Source organism: Lampris incognitus, chromosome 2, assembly GCF_029633865.1.
Source record: "Lampris incognitus isolate fLamInc1 chromosome 2, fLamInc1.hap2, whole genome shotgun sequence".
Taxonomy (NCBI): Eukaryota; Metazoa; Chordata; class Actinopteri; order Lampriformes; family Lampridae; genus Lampris; species Lampris incognitus.
Genome location: NC_079212.1, coordinates 111,144,662 through 111,159,355, shown reverse-complemented (window position 1 = coordinate 111,159,355; position 14,694 = coordinate 111,144,662). Strand labels below are relative to the sequence as shown.

The window sequence follows — 14,694 nt, the reverse complement described above, 5'->3', positions numbered from 1 at the left end:
CGAAATGTAACTTATTTTGGCTTTGGGAACATGCTGTTAGAGCTTATGGGTTCACAAAAATAATATTGTTTAGTAACAGATGTGTGAGTGTCTTTTATAATCCAGAAATTAGTGATGACTGTCAAAGGGTTGCATACTTTTGCAAGGCATTGTATGCAGTGCCTTGCTAAAGTATTCAATCCCCTTGGAAGTCGTCAATTTTGTCTGGATTACAAATGCTACGGACACATTTTTCCAGTCAATATTTGTATTGCAAACCCATTTGCTATAAAAGGGTTTGCAATACAATCAAAACTTTTCAAAGCCAAAATTAATTATTATTCAGCACATCTTTTAAAGAAAATAAAACACTGAAACATGTTGCTTGCATAAAGTGTTGAACTCTTATATACTTAGTATTTGGTAGAGCCACCTTTTACTGCAACAACAGCTTTAAGTCTTTTGGTATAAGTATGTATCAGTTTTGCACACTGAGAGTGATTTTCCCCTATTCTTCCTGGCAGATTTACTCCAGGTTGTTTAGGTTGGTTGGATGACTCTTGCGGACAGCAATTTCCCAACAGTGCCACAGATTCTCAGGTTTTTCTCGAGAAATGGCTTCTTCGAGCAATCCTCCCATACAGGCCAGCTTTATGCAGATATGGCTAATATGGTTGACTGGTGCACCTTCACTCTACACTCAGCCATGGAACTCTGTAGCACCTTCAAAGTGATTGTTGGCCTCTCTGTGGCTTCACTCACAATTCTCCTTCTTGCTTGGATGCTGAGTTTTGATGGATGGCCTTGTCTAGGCAATGCCTGGGTGGTATGATGCAGCTTCAATTTCCCCACTATTGATACAACATTGCTCACTGAGCTATCCAAACTTTTGGATATTATTTTGAAGCCTTTTCCTAATTTGTGCATGTCTACTAATTTATCTGTAACTTCCTTAGAATGATCTTTGACCCTCACTTTTACACATTTCCTTCAGATTCACAGTCTGACCATTGTACATAAACTTACTTAAAACTTTGTTTTATCCAAAAAAATGTGAGCTATTGTAATATTTCACAGGTAGAGGCCAATTGTAAGCCAACTGTGCACTCGTTGGGGGTATATTTTTCGTCTGTGTAAACTTGGAGCCTCCAGAGCACAGGAATTTAATACTTATGCAAACAGCATATTTCAGTTTTAGTAGAAAACATTTTGTAAGAAAACAAAATAATTCCAATGTCACTTAAAAATAGTAGATTTTGAGGGTAAGTCTTTTAAAATACATTACACAGAACAAAATCTCAATGTGTCATTTGTAATTCAGACAAATCTGAAAACTTTTGAGGAGATTGAATACTTTTGCAAGGTACTGTATATAATAATAATAAACATTTTATTTAAAGGTGCCTTTCATGACAGTCAAGGTCACTCACATCAAGCACAACAAAACAAAGCAGTAAAAACATTAGTGCAATCAACAGTAAAATACACAATAAGCAATAGAGAATACATCAGCAGGGGTTAAAAAAAAAGATTAATTTCATGCTGTTAAAGTGAGTATGCTAGTTTAAAAAGGTGGGTTTTAAGAGCACTTTTGAATTCTGTAATGGAGTCCAGTAAGCGGATGTGACGGGGATTTGAGTTCCAGAGTTTGGGTGCAGCATAGGAGGGTTTCCGTGCAACATCATCACAGAGATGCATGAGCAACTAGGGGGCACAAAGCACCTACAGCGCAGAGATTTTAACCAAGATAGAGCTCAGATACAGCAGAGATGACGCGCAGTTGTTGTGCAATAAACTGCACAAACTGCCAAAAGCATGGGTGGAAAATGTTCAAGTGACCCCTTTGGAATGTTGAACATTTTCATTGTTGAACCACTTTGGTAGCTCTCAAAAGATTATGCATCTCATAATCTTTTGAGAGCTACCAAAGCGGTTTTGCCCCCTGGCTGCGCACGCACCTAGTAATGTTTGTAAACAGGAAACCTGTCTATAGGAGAAAGCCCTGGCACCCACTGTGCTGAGGTTGATAGCTGGTAGTGCCAATATATAACTTGGTTAAAAGAAACACTCAATGGTAGGGAAAGTGCTCAACAAATAAGGAGCAAAATCCATGATGATTGGTTATGGCATGAAACAGGCTTGGAGTGTCCCATAAAGAACTTACTTGACTCAGTACATACATACATACATACATACATACATACATACATACATACATACATACATACATACATACATACATACATACATACATACATACATACATGTGTATGTATGTATGTACATGTGTGTGTGTGTGTGTATATACAGTGCATCCGTAAAGTATTCACACCCCTTCACTTTCCCCCCATTTTGTTATGTTACAGCCTTATTCCAAAATGGATTAAATTCATTTTTTCCCTCATCATTCTATACATAATACCCCATAATGACAAAGTGAAAAAGGTTTTGTAGAAAGAAATTTTTGCAAATTTATTAAAAATAAAAAACTGAAATATTGCATGTACATAAGTATTCACACCCTTTGCTATGACACTCAAAATTGAGCTCAGGTTCATCCTGTTTCCACTGATCATCCTTGAGATGTTTCTACATCTTGATTGGAGTCCACCTGTAGTAAATTCAATTGATTGGACATGATTTGGAAAGGCACACACCTGTCTATATAAGGTCCCGCTGTTGACAGTGCATGTCAGAGCAGAAACCAAGCCATGCAGTCAAAGGAATTGTCTGTGGACCTCCGAGACAGGATTGTATCGAGGCACAGATCTGGGGAAGGGTACAAAAAAATTTCTACAGCTTTGAAGGTCGCGAAGAGCCCAGTGGTCTTCATCATTCGTAAATGGAAGAAGTTTGGATCCACCAGGACTCTTCCTAGAGCTGGCCGCCCAGTCAAACTGAGCAATCGGGGGAGAAGGGCCTTGGTCAGGGAGGTGACCAAGAACCCGATGGTCACTCTGACAGAGCTCCAGCGTTCTTCTGTGGAGATGGGAGAACCTTCCAGAAGGACAACCGTCTCTGCAGCACTCCACCAATCAGGCCTTTTTGGTAGAGTGGCCAGACGGAAACCTCTGCTCAGTAAAAGGCACATGACAGCCCGCTTGGAGTTTGCCAGAAGCACCTAAAGGACTCTCAGACCATGAGAAACAAGATTCTCTGGTCTGATGAAACCAAGATTGAACTCTTTGGCCTAAATGCCAAACGTCAGGTCTGGAGGACACCAGGCACCTCTCATCACCTTGCTAATACCATCCCTACAGTGAAGCATGGTGGTGGCGGCATCATGCTGTGGGGATGTTCTTCAGCGGCAGGAACTGGGAGACTAGTCAGGATCGAGGGAAAGATGAATGGAGCAAAGTGCAGAGAGATCCTTGATGAAAACCTGCTCCAGAGCGCTCAGGACCTCAGACTGGGGTGAAGGTTTACCTTTCAACACGACAACGACCTTAAGCACACAGCCAAGACAACAAAGGAGTGGCTTCGGGACAAGTCTGTGAATGTCCTTGAGTGGCCCAGCCAGAGCCCAGACTGGAACCCCATTGAACATCTCTGGAAAGACCTGAAAATAGCTGTGCAGCGATGCTCCCCATCTAACCTTACAGAGCTCGAGAGGATCTGCAGAGAAGAATGGGAGAAATACCCCAAATATAGGTGTGCCAAGCTTGTAGCTTCATACCCATAGACTTGAGGCTGTAATCGCTGCCAAGGGTGCCTCAACCAAGTGCTGAGTAAAGGGTGTGAATACTTATGTACATGCAATATTTCAGTTTTTTATTTTTAATAAATTTGCAAAAATTTCTACAAAACTTTTTTTTCGCTTTGTCATTACGGGGTATTGTATGTAGATTGATGAGAAAAAAAAAGGAATTTAATCCATTTTGGAATAAGGCTGTAGCATAACAAAATGTGGGGAAAGTGAAGGGGTGTGAATACTTTCCGGATGCACTGTATATATATATATATATCTCCATCCATTCATTATCCGAACTGCTTATCCTGCTCTCAGGGTTGCGAGGATGCTGGATATATATATATATATATATATATGAAAATTTCAAAAACAAATTACAAGAAAATAAGCCAAGTTAGCATACCTGGTATCAATTTTGAGGTGGGGAAAGTGCTGCTCCAAATATTTCTTGATCAGAATGTAGGAGGCCTCCTTGGGCTCACAGAGCCGAGTGATGATGAGGGGGAGAGCATCTCCCAAAGACTCTGTCTTCATTCCAGGAAATACCACAGCCTTCTATAATGAAATATACATGCTATAGTGGAGAAGCACTACATGCAACATTTTCCTCTTATTTCTTAGTTTTTGCACTCTGTACAGAAAGATACCTATCATCCCCATTAACTTAGATATTCTTAGGCATATAAAATGTATTAATTGAGGCAGCTGTACCCTCCAATTTGCACGTGGTAGCAATTTTTTAAGGAAACGTTTTTCTAGCTCTAAACAATCTCCTCAAAATAGGTATTCTGGGCTTCATGTGGAATCCCAGTTCTACTAATCAGGTTACACATTGTAAAAAAAAAATTATGCAAGACTCACCCTCGAGAAAGAAATATTTTGCAAGTGCTATCTTTGAATATGGTGGTATCAGAATAAAAGCATTAAAAGTAAATGATAACCAAAGAAGGTAGTGTTTGTGTATACTTGCATGTATCATGAATGAGTGTTCTTGATGTGTGTGTCTTTTGATTTTGACTGATTCATTATACTGCTGTAACATGGGTGTTTCTGGGATGCATTTTGTCGGGTGCCGTGCTGAACTGCGTCTTCATCTTTTGCTATATCTGGAATTGTTGATATATACATACAAATTGTGCATACCGCATTGTTGTAATTGTTTCCTGTAGTATTGCTGCCCTGGAGAATGCCACTTTTCAAGACCCTTGAGGGTTTTTAGGCAATTCTCCTTCACATTCTGTTTCCAATATATTGTGGTGACCCACATCTATATAACGAAAGACATTCACCTAAGAGGACGGTGTACCTTTAAGGGAAGAGGCGAGGGTTCAGATAATGCACTTCCGCTTCCGGTTCACAGTTCAGTGTCGTTGTCGAATGTATGACATGCTAAGTTGGAGCTAGTAAACTACCTCGACTACGTCTACTCTCACGTCTCCTGTCTCGTTGTTTTCCAACTCCACATTGGTGACCCCGACGTGATCGAACTACTAATACGAGTATGTCTGACAACGAAGACGCCGGTGCTAACAACATGGCTATTGCTAACGCTAGCATTTATGCCGCTACTGTGAAGCTACCCGACTTTTGGCAGCATAATCCACGGCCGTAGTTTCAACATGTAGAAGCCCAGTTCCAGCTGAGAGGGATAACGCAGGATGCAACGCAGTACTTCCACGTAGTGGCGGCGCTAGACGCATCGACAACGGCGCGAGCAATGACACTGTTGGAAGCTCCGCCAGCTGCTGGCAAGTACGATGCTATAAAGACATTCCTCCTGAAACTATTTGAACTGTTGGAGCTGGAGAAGGCAGACCGTTTACTGTCCCTGAATGGCCTCGGCGACGGCAAACCGTCTGAGTTAATGGAAAAAAGGCTGTCTGTGCTGGGATCGGCTGATCTGGCCTTTCTTTTCACACACATTTTTCTGAGGCAGCTCCCTGCACCTGTACGCACAGCACTGGCCAGTTCTCCTCTCGCCGCCTCCAAAGACTACCGTTCTCTGGCTGCTGAAGCAGACAGGGTTTTCCTGGCCAACCGGCAACAGTTTGTGCATGCCCTGCTACCCCACCAGACCGCCCCACCACCACCTGTGTACGACTATATGGACACTGCAGCTGCGGTGACAGCCCGCCGCCAACCTGACGACGGGCTCTGTTATTACCATGCCAGGTGTGGGGCAAAAGCAAAACAGTGTCGAAAACCCTGCAGTTACAGGGTTCAGGGAAATGCCAAGGCCGGCGCTCGTTAACGGCTATGGGCGCAGGCCGTGACTGCAAGCTGTTGTTCATCAGAGACTCCTTGTCGGGCCGGCGGCTGCTGGTTGACTCTGGCGCTCAACGCAGCATACTACCAGCACAATGGACACAATGACCGACAGTCACGGCCCCCAGATGGACGCCGCCAACGGCATGTCCATTCGGACGCACGGTATCAGACATGTGGACGTGTGTTTTGGCGGCCGACGTTTCGGCTGGGACTTTGTGATGGCTGCTGTATCCACCCCGCTCCTAGGTGCGGATTTCCTCTGTGCTTTCAACCTGCTGGTGGATGTTAAAAACTGTCGCGTGATTGATGCCGTCTCTTTTGCGTCATACCCCTGCACGCTTGGGGGGGCTGGAGCGCTGTGCCTCGCTAACACACTCTCCACCGGGGATCCATACCAACGCCTGCTCGCAAATTTCCCCGAGCTCACCACACCCACCTTCTCCTCGGCGGTGGCCAAGCACGGCGTGGAACACCATATCACCACAGTGGGCCCCCCAGTTTCCCCCCGGGCCCGACGCCTCCACTCGGCCAAGCTTGCAATAGCCAGGGAGGAGCTTTCGACTATGGAGCGCCTCGGCATTGTCCGCCGTTCTGACAGCCCGTGGGCTTCCCCTTTTCACATGGTTACTAAGGCCGACGGGGGTTGGCGCCTGTGCGGGGACTACCGTCGCCTAAACAATGCCACGACCCCCGACTCGTACCCCATACTGCACATACAAGATTTCTCTACCCACCTGGTGGGCGCTGCCATCTATTCCAAAATCGACTTAGTGCGGGGGTATCACCAAGTGCCGGTCCACCCACTGGATGTCCCAAAAATGGCTGTCATCACACCCTTTGGGCTCTTTGAGTTCTTACGTATGCCTTTCGGCCTTAAAGGGGCGGCGCAGACGTTTCAGCGCCTTATGGATTCTGTGCTCCACGACATGCCATTTTTGTTTGTGTACTTAGACGACATCCTCGTGGCCAGTGCATCGGCGGAGGAACACATGACGCACCTCAGACAGCTGTTCGACAGGCTCAGCGAACACGGCCTCATCATCAACCCAGCTAAGTGTCAGTTCGGGGAGTCGTCCATCACCTTCCTCGGGCACCACATCACTCCATAGGGGGCCGTTCCCCTCCCTGTCAGGGTTGAGGCTGTCACCATGTTCCCCCGCACTGTACAGTCGCTGCAGGAATTCCTGGGCATGGTGAACTTTTATAACCGTTTCCTGCCCCGTGCCGCCCACATCATGCGTCCCCTGTATGAGGCCCTGCTGGGTAAGAAGTCTAAGGACGAGCTGGACTGGTCTTCGGGGATGGACGAGGCTTTTGTGGCCGCCAAGACTGCGCTGGCTAACGCTGCGCTGCTAGCTCACCCGTCGCCTGCCGCCCCCATAGCCCTTACAACGGATGCCTCCGACTACGCTGTGGGGGCCGTGTGTGAGCAGTGGGTGGGGGGGAGGGCTGGCAGCCATTGGCGTTCTTCAGTAAACAACTCCATGAGAGCGAGCGCAAATACAGCACCTTTGATAGGGAACTACTGGGTCTCTTCCTCGCAACCAGACACTTTAGGTTCCTATTGGAGGGCCGACAGTTCACCGCTTTCGTGGACCACAAACCGCTGACGTTCTGTATGGCCAAAACCTCAGAACTGTGGTCTGGGCGTCAGCAGTGCCATCTCGCGGCGGTTTCCGAGTTTACCACGGACATACAACACGTGTCGGGCAAGGATAACTTCGTCGCCGACTGCCTTTCACGGGCGGTTGTTAACGCCGTTCACTTGGGACTCGACTATGCCGCTATGGCAGCGGACCAAGCCAAGGACGCGACCGACCGTTCAAGACTACCGGTCGACCCCTACGGTGCTACGGCTGGAGGACGTGACGTTCGACGCGGCCAACACCACCCTCCTCTGTGACATCTCCACCGGTCAACCGCGCCCCCCGGTCCCTACTTCCTGGCGGCGCCGAGTTTTCGACACCGTCCACGGCCTTTCCCACCCGGGAGTGAAGGCCTCGAACGAGCTGGTGAGCGTCAAGTTCGTTTGGACTGGGCTCCGTAAGGATGTTAGAGCCTGGGCCGGCTCGTGTGTGGCGTGCCAACGCGCCAAGGTGCACCGCCATACCAAGGCCCCTTTGGCGCCGTTTGTGGTTCCAGAGAGGCGGTTTGACCACGTCAATGTGGCCTGGTGGGTCCCCTGCCCCCCTCCCGTGGTTATACGTTCCTTCTCACTATTGTGAACAGGGCTACCAGGTGGCCAGGGGCTATTCCCTTGTCCTCCACGACGGCAGCAGAGGTAGCACGGGCGTTCATTGGCTGCTGGGTGGCCCATTTCGGCACGCCTGGTGACATCACGAGCGACCGGGGCTCCCAGTTTACCTCGGAGCTCTGGACGGCGGTCGCTGAGCACCTGGGGGTGAAGATCCACCGCACTACGGCATACAACCCACAGAGCAACGGACTTTGTGAGCGGTTCCATCGGGACATGAAAGCCGCTCTGCGGGCAAGCCTCACTGGCTGCGACTGGATGGACCGGCTCCCGTGGGTCATGCTCGGCCTGCGTTCGGCCCTGAAGGAAGACCTCCAGACCTCCTCCGCTGAGCTGGTGTATGGCCAGCCCCTGCGGGTTCCGGGGGAGTTTCTTCCAGATGCTACGGCTCCCTGGTCGGCCGCCTCTCACCTCAGTGCGTCCCGGAGCGCTGCCGGTGCCTTCGCTCCCGTTCCGATGTCTCAACACTGCCTCCCCCGGTCCTACGTCCCCAAGGATCTGCCATCGGCGAGGTACGTCTTCATTAGGCACGACAGCCATCGGTCCCCGCTGCAGCCCCCATACGACGGGCCCTTCCGCGTCCTGGAGGCGGGGGATAAGAACTTTGTGGTGGACATGGGGGGCAGGCCGGAGCGGGTCGCTATAGACCGTCTCAAGCCCGCTCACTTGGACATTGGGGAGCCAATGCAATTGGCCCTACCCCCGCGGCGGGAGCGCCCTCCTAGGTCAGCCCCGGCACCTGCCTCTGTTCCTGCTTCGGCCCCGCCTATGGCCCGGGTTTCGGCCCCATCTGTTTCCCCTCCTGTGAAGCGCAGCCGTTATGGCCGCAGGGTCCGCCCCCCGACTAGTCACCTGTTTTCCCCGTGACTTTGCACTATGTCATTGACCGTTCTGTTGTAGAGTCTATTTTTATGTTCATGACTTGCACTTTTGCTGTTTTGCATTGTTTTGTGTAGGTGAATTCTGGGGGGGCCTGTGTGGTGACCCTCATCTATATAACGAAAGACATTCACCTAAGAGGACGGTGTACCTTTAAGGGAAGAGGCGAGGGGTCAGATAATGCACTTCCGCTTCCGGTTCACAGTTCAGTGTCGTTGTCGAATGTATGACATGCTAAGTTGGAGCTAGTAAACTACCTCGACTACGTCTACTCTCACGTCTCCTGTCTCGTTGTTTTCTAACTCCACAATATATACATATACAATATTGTGTGTGTGTGTGTGTATGTATATGTATATGTACATATATACACATACACACACACACACACACACATATATATATACACACACATACACACACACACACACATATATACATACATATACACACACACACACACATATACATACATACACACACACACACACACACACATATACATACATACACACACACACACACACACACACACACACACACACATATACACTCACTGGCCACTTTATTAGGTACACCTTGCTAGTACCGGGTTGGACCCCCTTTTGCCTTCAGAACTGCCTTAATCCTTCGTGGCATAGATTCAACAAGGTACTGGAAACATTCCCCAGAGAGTTTGGTCCATATTGACATGATAGCATCACGCAGTTGCTGCAGATTTGTCGGCTGCACATCCATGATGCGAATCTCCCGGTCCACCACATCCCAAAGGTGCTATATTGGATTGAGATCTGGTGACTGTGGAGGCCATTTGAGTACAGTGAACTCATTGTCATGTTCAAGAAACCAGTCTGAGATGATTCGAGCTTTATGACATGGCGCGTTATCCTGCTGGAAGTCGCCATCAGAAGATGGGAACACTGTGGTCATAAAGGGATGGACATGGTCAGCAACAATACTCAGGTAGGTTGTGGCGTTGACACGATGCTCAGTTGGTACTAAGGGGCCCAAAGTGTGCCAAGAAAATATCCCCCACACCATTACACCACCACCACCAGCCTGAACCGTTGATACAAGGCAGGATGGATCCATGCTTTCATGTTGTTGACGCCAAATTCTGACCCTACCATCCGAATGTCGCAGCAGAAATCGAGACTCATCAGACCATGCAACATTTTTCCAATCTTCTATTGTCCAATTTTGGTGAGCCTGTGCGAATTGTAGCCTCAGTTTCCTGTTCTTAGCTGACAGGAGTGGCACCCGGTGTGGTCTTCTGCTGCTGTAGCCCATCTGCCTCAAGGTTCGACGTGTTGTGCGTTCAGAGATGCTCTTCTGCATACCTCGGTTGTAATGAGTGGTTATTTGAGTTACTGTTGCCTTTCTGTCAGCTCGAACCAGTCTGGCCATTCTCCTCTGACCTCTGGCATCAACAAGGCATTATCGCCCACAGAACTGCCGCTCACTGGATATTTTCTCTTTTTTGGACCATTCTCTGTAAACCCTAGAGATGGTAGTGCGGGAAAATTCCAGTAGATCAGCAGTTTCTGAAATACTCAGACCAGCCCGTCTGGCACCAACAACCATGCCACGTTCAAAGTCACTTAAATCACCTTTCTTCCCCATTCTGATGCTCGGTTTGAACTGCAGCAGATCGTCTTGACCATGTCTACATGCCTAAATGCATTGAGTTGCTGCCGTGTGATTGGCTGATTAGAAATTTGCATTAACGAGCTGTTGGACAGGTGTGCCTAATAAAGTGGCCGGTGAGTGTATATATATATATATATATACATATGTGTGTATGTGTATATACACACACACACACACACACACACACATACAGTGCATCCGGAAAGTATTCACACCCCTTCACTTTCCCCACATTTTGTTATGTTACAGCCTTATTCCAAAATGGATTAAATTCCTCTTTTTTCTCATCAATCTACACACAATACCCCATAATGACAAAGTGAAAAAGGTTTTGTAGAAATTTTTGCAAATTTATTAAAAATAAAAAACTGAAATATTGCATGTACATAAGTATTCACACCCTTTGCTATGACACTCAAAACTGAGCTCAGGTTCATCCTGTTTCCACTGATCATCCTTGAGATGTTTCTACATCTTGATTGGAGTCCACCTGTAGTAAATTCAATTGATTGGACATGATTTGGAAAGGCACACACCTGTCTTTATAAGGTCCCACTGTTGATAGTGCATGTCAGAGCAGAAACCAAGCCATGAAGTCAAAGGAATTGTCTGTGGACCTCCGAGACAGGATTGTATCGAGGCACAGATCTGGGGAAGGGTACACAAAAATTTCTACAGCTTTGAAGGTCCCGAAGAACACAGTGGTCTCCGTCATTCGTAAATGGAAGAAGTTTGGATCCACCAGGACTCTTCCTAGAGCTGGCCGCCCAGCCAAACTGAGCGATCGGGGGAGAAGGGCCTTGGCAGGGAGATGACCAAGAACCCAATGGTCACTCTTTACAGAGCTCCAGCGTTCCTCTGTGGAGATGGGAGAACCTTCCAGAAGGACAACCATCTCTGCAGCACTCCACCAATCAGGCCTTTATGGTAGAGTGGCCAGACGGAAGCCTCTGCTCAGTAAAAGGCACATGACAGCCTGCTTGGAGTTTGCCAGAAAGCACCTAAAGGACTCTCAGACCATGAGAAACAAGATTCTCTGGTCTGATGAAACTAAGATTGAACTCTTTGGCCTGAATGCCAAACGTCACGTCTGGAGGAAACCAGGCACCTCTCATCACCTTGCTAATACCATCCCTACAGTGAAGCATGGTGGTGGCAGCATCATGCTGTGGGGATGTTCTTCAGCGGCAGGAACTGGGACACTAGTCAGGATCGAGGGAAAGATGAATGGAACAAAGTACAGAGAGATCCTTGATGAAAACCTGCTCCAGAGTGCTCAGGACCTCAGACTGGGGCGAAGGTTTACCTTTCAACACGACAACGACCCAAAGCACACAGCCAAGACAACAAAGGAGTGGCTTCGGGACAAGTCTGTGAATGTCCTGAGTGGCCCAGCCAGAGCCCAGACTTGAACTCCATTGAACATCTCTGGAAAGACCTGAAAATAGCTGTGCAGCGACGCTCCCCATCTAACCTTACAGAGCTTGAGAGGATCTGCAGAGAAGAATGGGAGAAATACCCCAAATATAGGTGTGCCAAGCTTGTAGCTTCATACCCAAGAAGACTTGAGGCTGTAATCGCTGCCAAGGGTGCCTCAACCAAGTACTGAGTAAAGGGTGTGAATACTTATGTACATGCAATATTTCAGTTTTTTATTTTTAATAAATTTGCAAAAATTTCTACAAAACCTTTTTCGCTTTGTCATTATGGGGTATTGTATGTAGATTGATGAGAAAAAAAAGGAATTTAATCCATTTTGGAATAAGGCTGTAACATAATAAATGTGGGGAAAGTGAAGGGGTGTGAATACTTTCTGGATGCACTGTATATATATATAAATATATATATATATACATACACACACAATATAAAAGATACAATATACATATTGTAACTTTTTTCAATTTTTCATATGCGTGAATAAAGAATCAACCAATCAATCAAAGTAAAGGAACCCTAAAGGCTTTTGCACACCAAGTCCGTATTTTTTTCACACATTTAAAAATGAATACTACATCACGTTGTGTCAATCACGTTTACACACTGACTCCGAAAGTTTCGTCTGTCATTACAGTTTTCAGAACAGGTTCGATTTTCTGCATTTTTCGCATCCGTCAAAAGCCTTAAGAGAGTTGTTTGACCACTCAGAGCCACCGTACATGCAAACATCGTCATCCAAAATGGGTGTCTCCCAGCACAAAGCACTTTATGACAAAGAAAGCAAAGAATATTGAGATGCGGAATTTAAAGACAGATTCCGAGCGTGACATTTGTTCTGAGGGATATGTGCACACTGTAAATAAGTATTTTATGAGAGTCCATGTTTTCCGCATTTATCTTTGGGTTTTTTTTTTTACATGGCATTAGAATCAGTGTATTGGTTTCTTTTGTATGGTCTTTACTGTGATGGACTGGTGGCCTGTCCCGGGTGTCTCCCCACCTGCCGCCCAATGACTGCTGGGATAGGCTCCAGCATCCCGCGACCCTGATTGGGATAAGCAGCTTGGATAATGGATGAATTGAATGGATGGATACAATGTTTGAATAATTTTTTTTCACAACCATTTAAATGTTAGGTATCTAAATTTCAATACAATTTGTCAGTTAACAATTTGATTTTGTAGCACTTTTCTCTCTGCACTGGTTCAGGTTCTGCTCTTTTGAGAAGCAGGTTCTTTTGTATTTATGAATGCAAAATAAACAGGGAATGAGTTCACTGGTCTTTTGTTCTTTTACTTTATATGTATCAAACTGGACCACTGGCATCCTGAAATACATCTGGAAGCAATCGGGATAATTCCGCAGCTCCTTTATCAGAGGGTGAAACTCTCCCTGCTCTTGACGTCTTCTTAGGATTGGATGGACCCAATATTTTATTTCTCTTTTTCTTTCAAGAAGTGAGGACCACAAAATCATCCTCATCATCTCCATTTTGTCTTGTATTGCAAATTTTCGCAACAAATAGAATAATAACACATAGAACAATAACAACACACATTGGACTCAGTGTGCAAGGTTTCTGTGCGTAACGATTTTTATCAGATGACAGATTAAAAAAACGCATACAAAAAATATGGATTTGGTGTGCAAAGGTCTTAAGAGTAGTGGTTCTCCCACATGTGTCACACTCTTGTCAACTATCTGTTGACAAGAGTGTGACACATGCCACACTCTTGTCAACTATCTGTTGTTTTCAACCCATCTCAACTGTAACATACCTTGGTTGAAGTTTTGGCAGGGGGTTGCTTTCCAATGGTGAAACTGCCAGAGAGACCTTTACCCTTCAACTACGTGAGAGAACACAAAACGAGGCCACGGTCAAAACAGGCATTTTCCAGCTTAGGCTTTTTGCTAAAGAAAATATATTATTATACTGAGATACAACCTAAATTCCACAACCAAAATCCATGAGCTCTATGCAGAAATGCCAGAGGTTTTGACTTCCCAGTCTTGTTTTGACCAGAAAAAAACTGCCACTGTCCAAATTACTCAATACATTTGTATTCAATAATTTCCTATTTTTGTGTTTTTCCTTCAAACATTCCTTTCTTTTCCATAAAAATCTCTGCCCCCCCCCCCCCAATATTCCATTACGTTAGGAACCATGTCATATTTCCCCCTTAAATATGCTTTACCTGTTTGATGGTGCCCTTCTCCACCTGCTTCTTCATGGCTTTTTTGATGAGGAATTTCCTTTTGTCTAGCTCCAGGCCCGGGTACTTCTCCACAATGTATTTCATGACAGATTTGTATGACATCCCAGACCTGTCATTGCACGACTGCAGACAGAGATTGGGCATTTAGACTAAGTGCTGCAGACAATTACATAAATCCTCAAGTCTGAAAGCAGTGCATCAACAAAGATAGGCAAGTAACTGACTTGAAGACTTTAGCGGGAGAGAGTCTAAACGTCGAGAGCAATAGGACTGCCCTCAGAATGATTAAGGATCACAGGGCAATTGTGTAGGAAGTC

At 46.2% G+C, this 14,694-nt stretch overlaps 1 protein-coding gene and 1 long non-coding RNA gene across 3 annotated transcripts in view; one reads left to right on the top strand and one right to left on the bottom strand.

Annotated features, from left to right (window-relative positions):
• Positions 1-14,694, bottom strand: part of hp1bp3 (heterochromatin protein 1, binding protein 3) — a 45,871-nt gene that overhangs the window by 19,113 nt on the left and 12,064 nt on the right. For both annotated transcript variants that reach the window (XM_056272760.1, XM_056272762.1), the window contains 3 exons: positions 14,357-14,500; positions 13,940-14,008; positions 4,074-4,225 (listed from right to left, as the gene is read on the bottom strand). In XM_056272760.1, coding sequence (XP_056128735.1) covers positions 4,074-4,225; positions 13,940-14,008; positions 14,357-14,500 — 365 coding nt within the window. The remainder of the gene's footprint in view (positions 1-4,073; positions 4,226-13,939; positions 14,009-14,356; positions 14,501-14,694) is intronic.
• The window catches only part of LOC130107464 (uncharacterized), a 32,768-nt gene that overhangs the window by 10,170 nt on the left and 7,904 nt on the right, over positions 1-14,694 (top strand). The gene's annotated exons all lie outside the window — the stretch shown is intronic.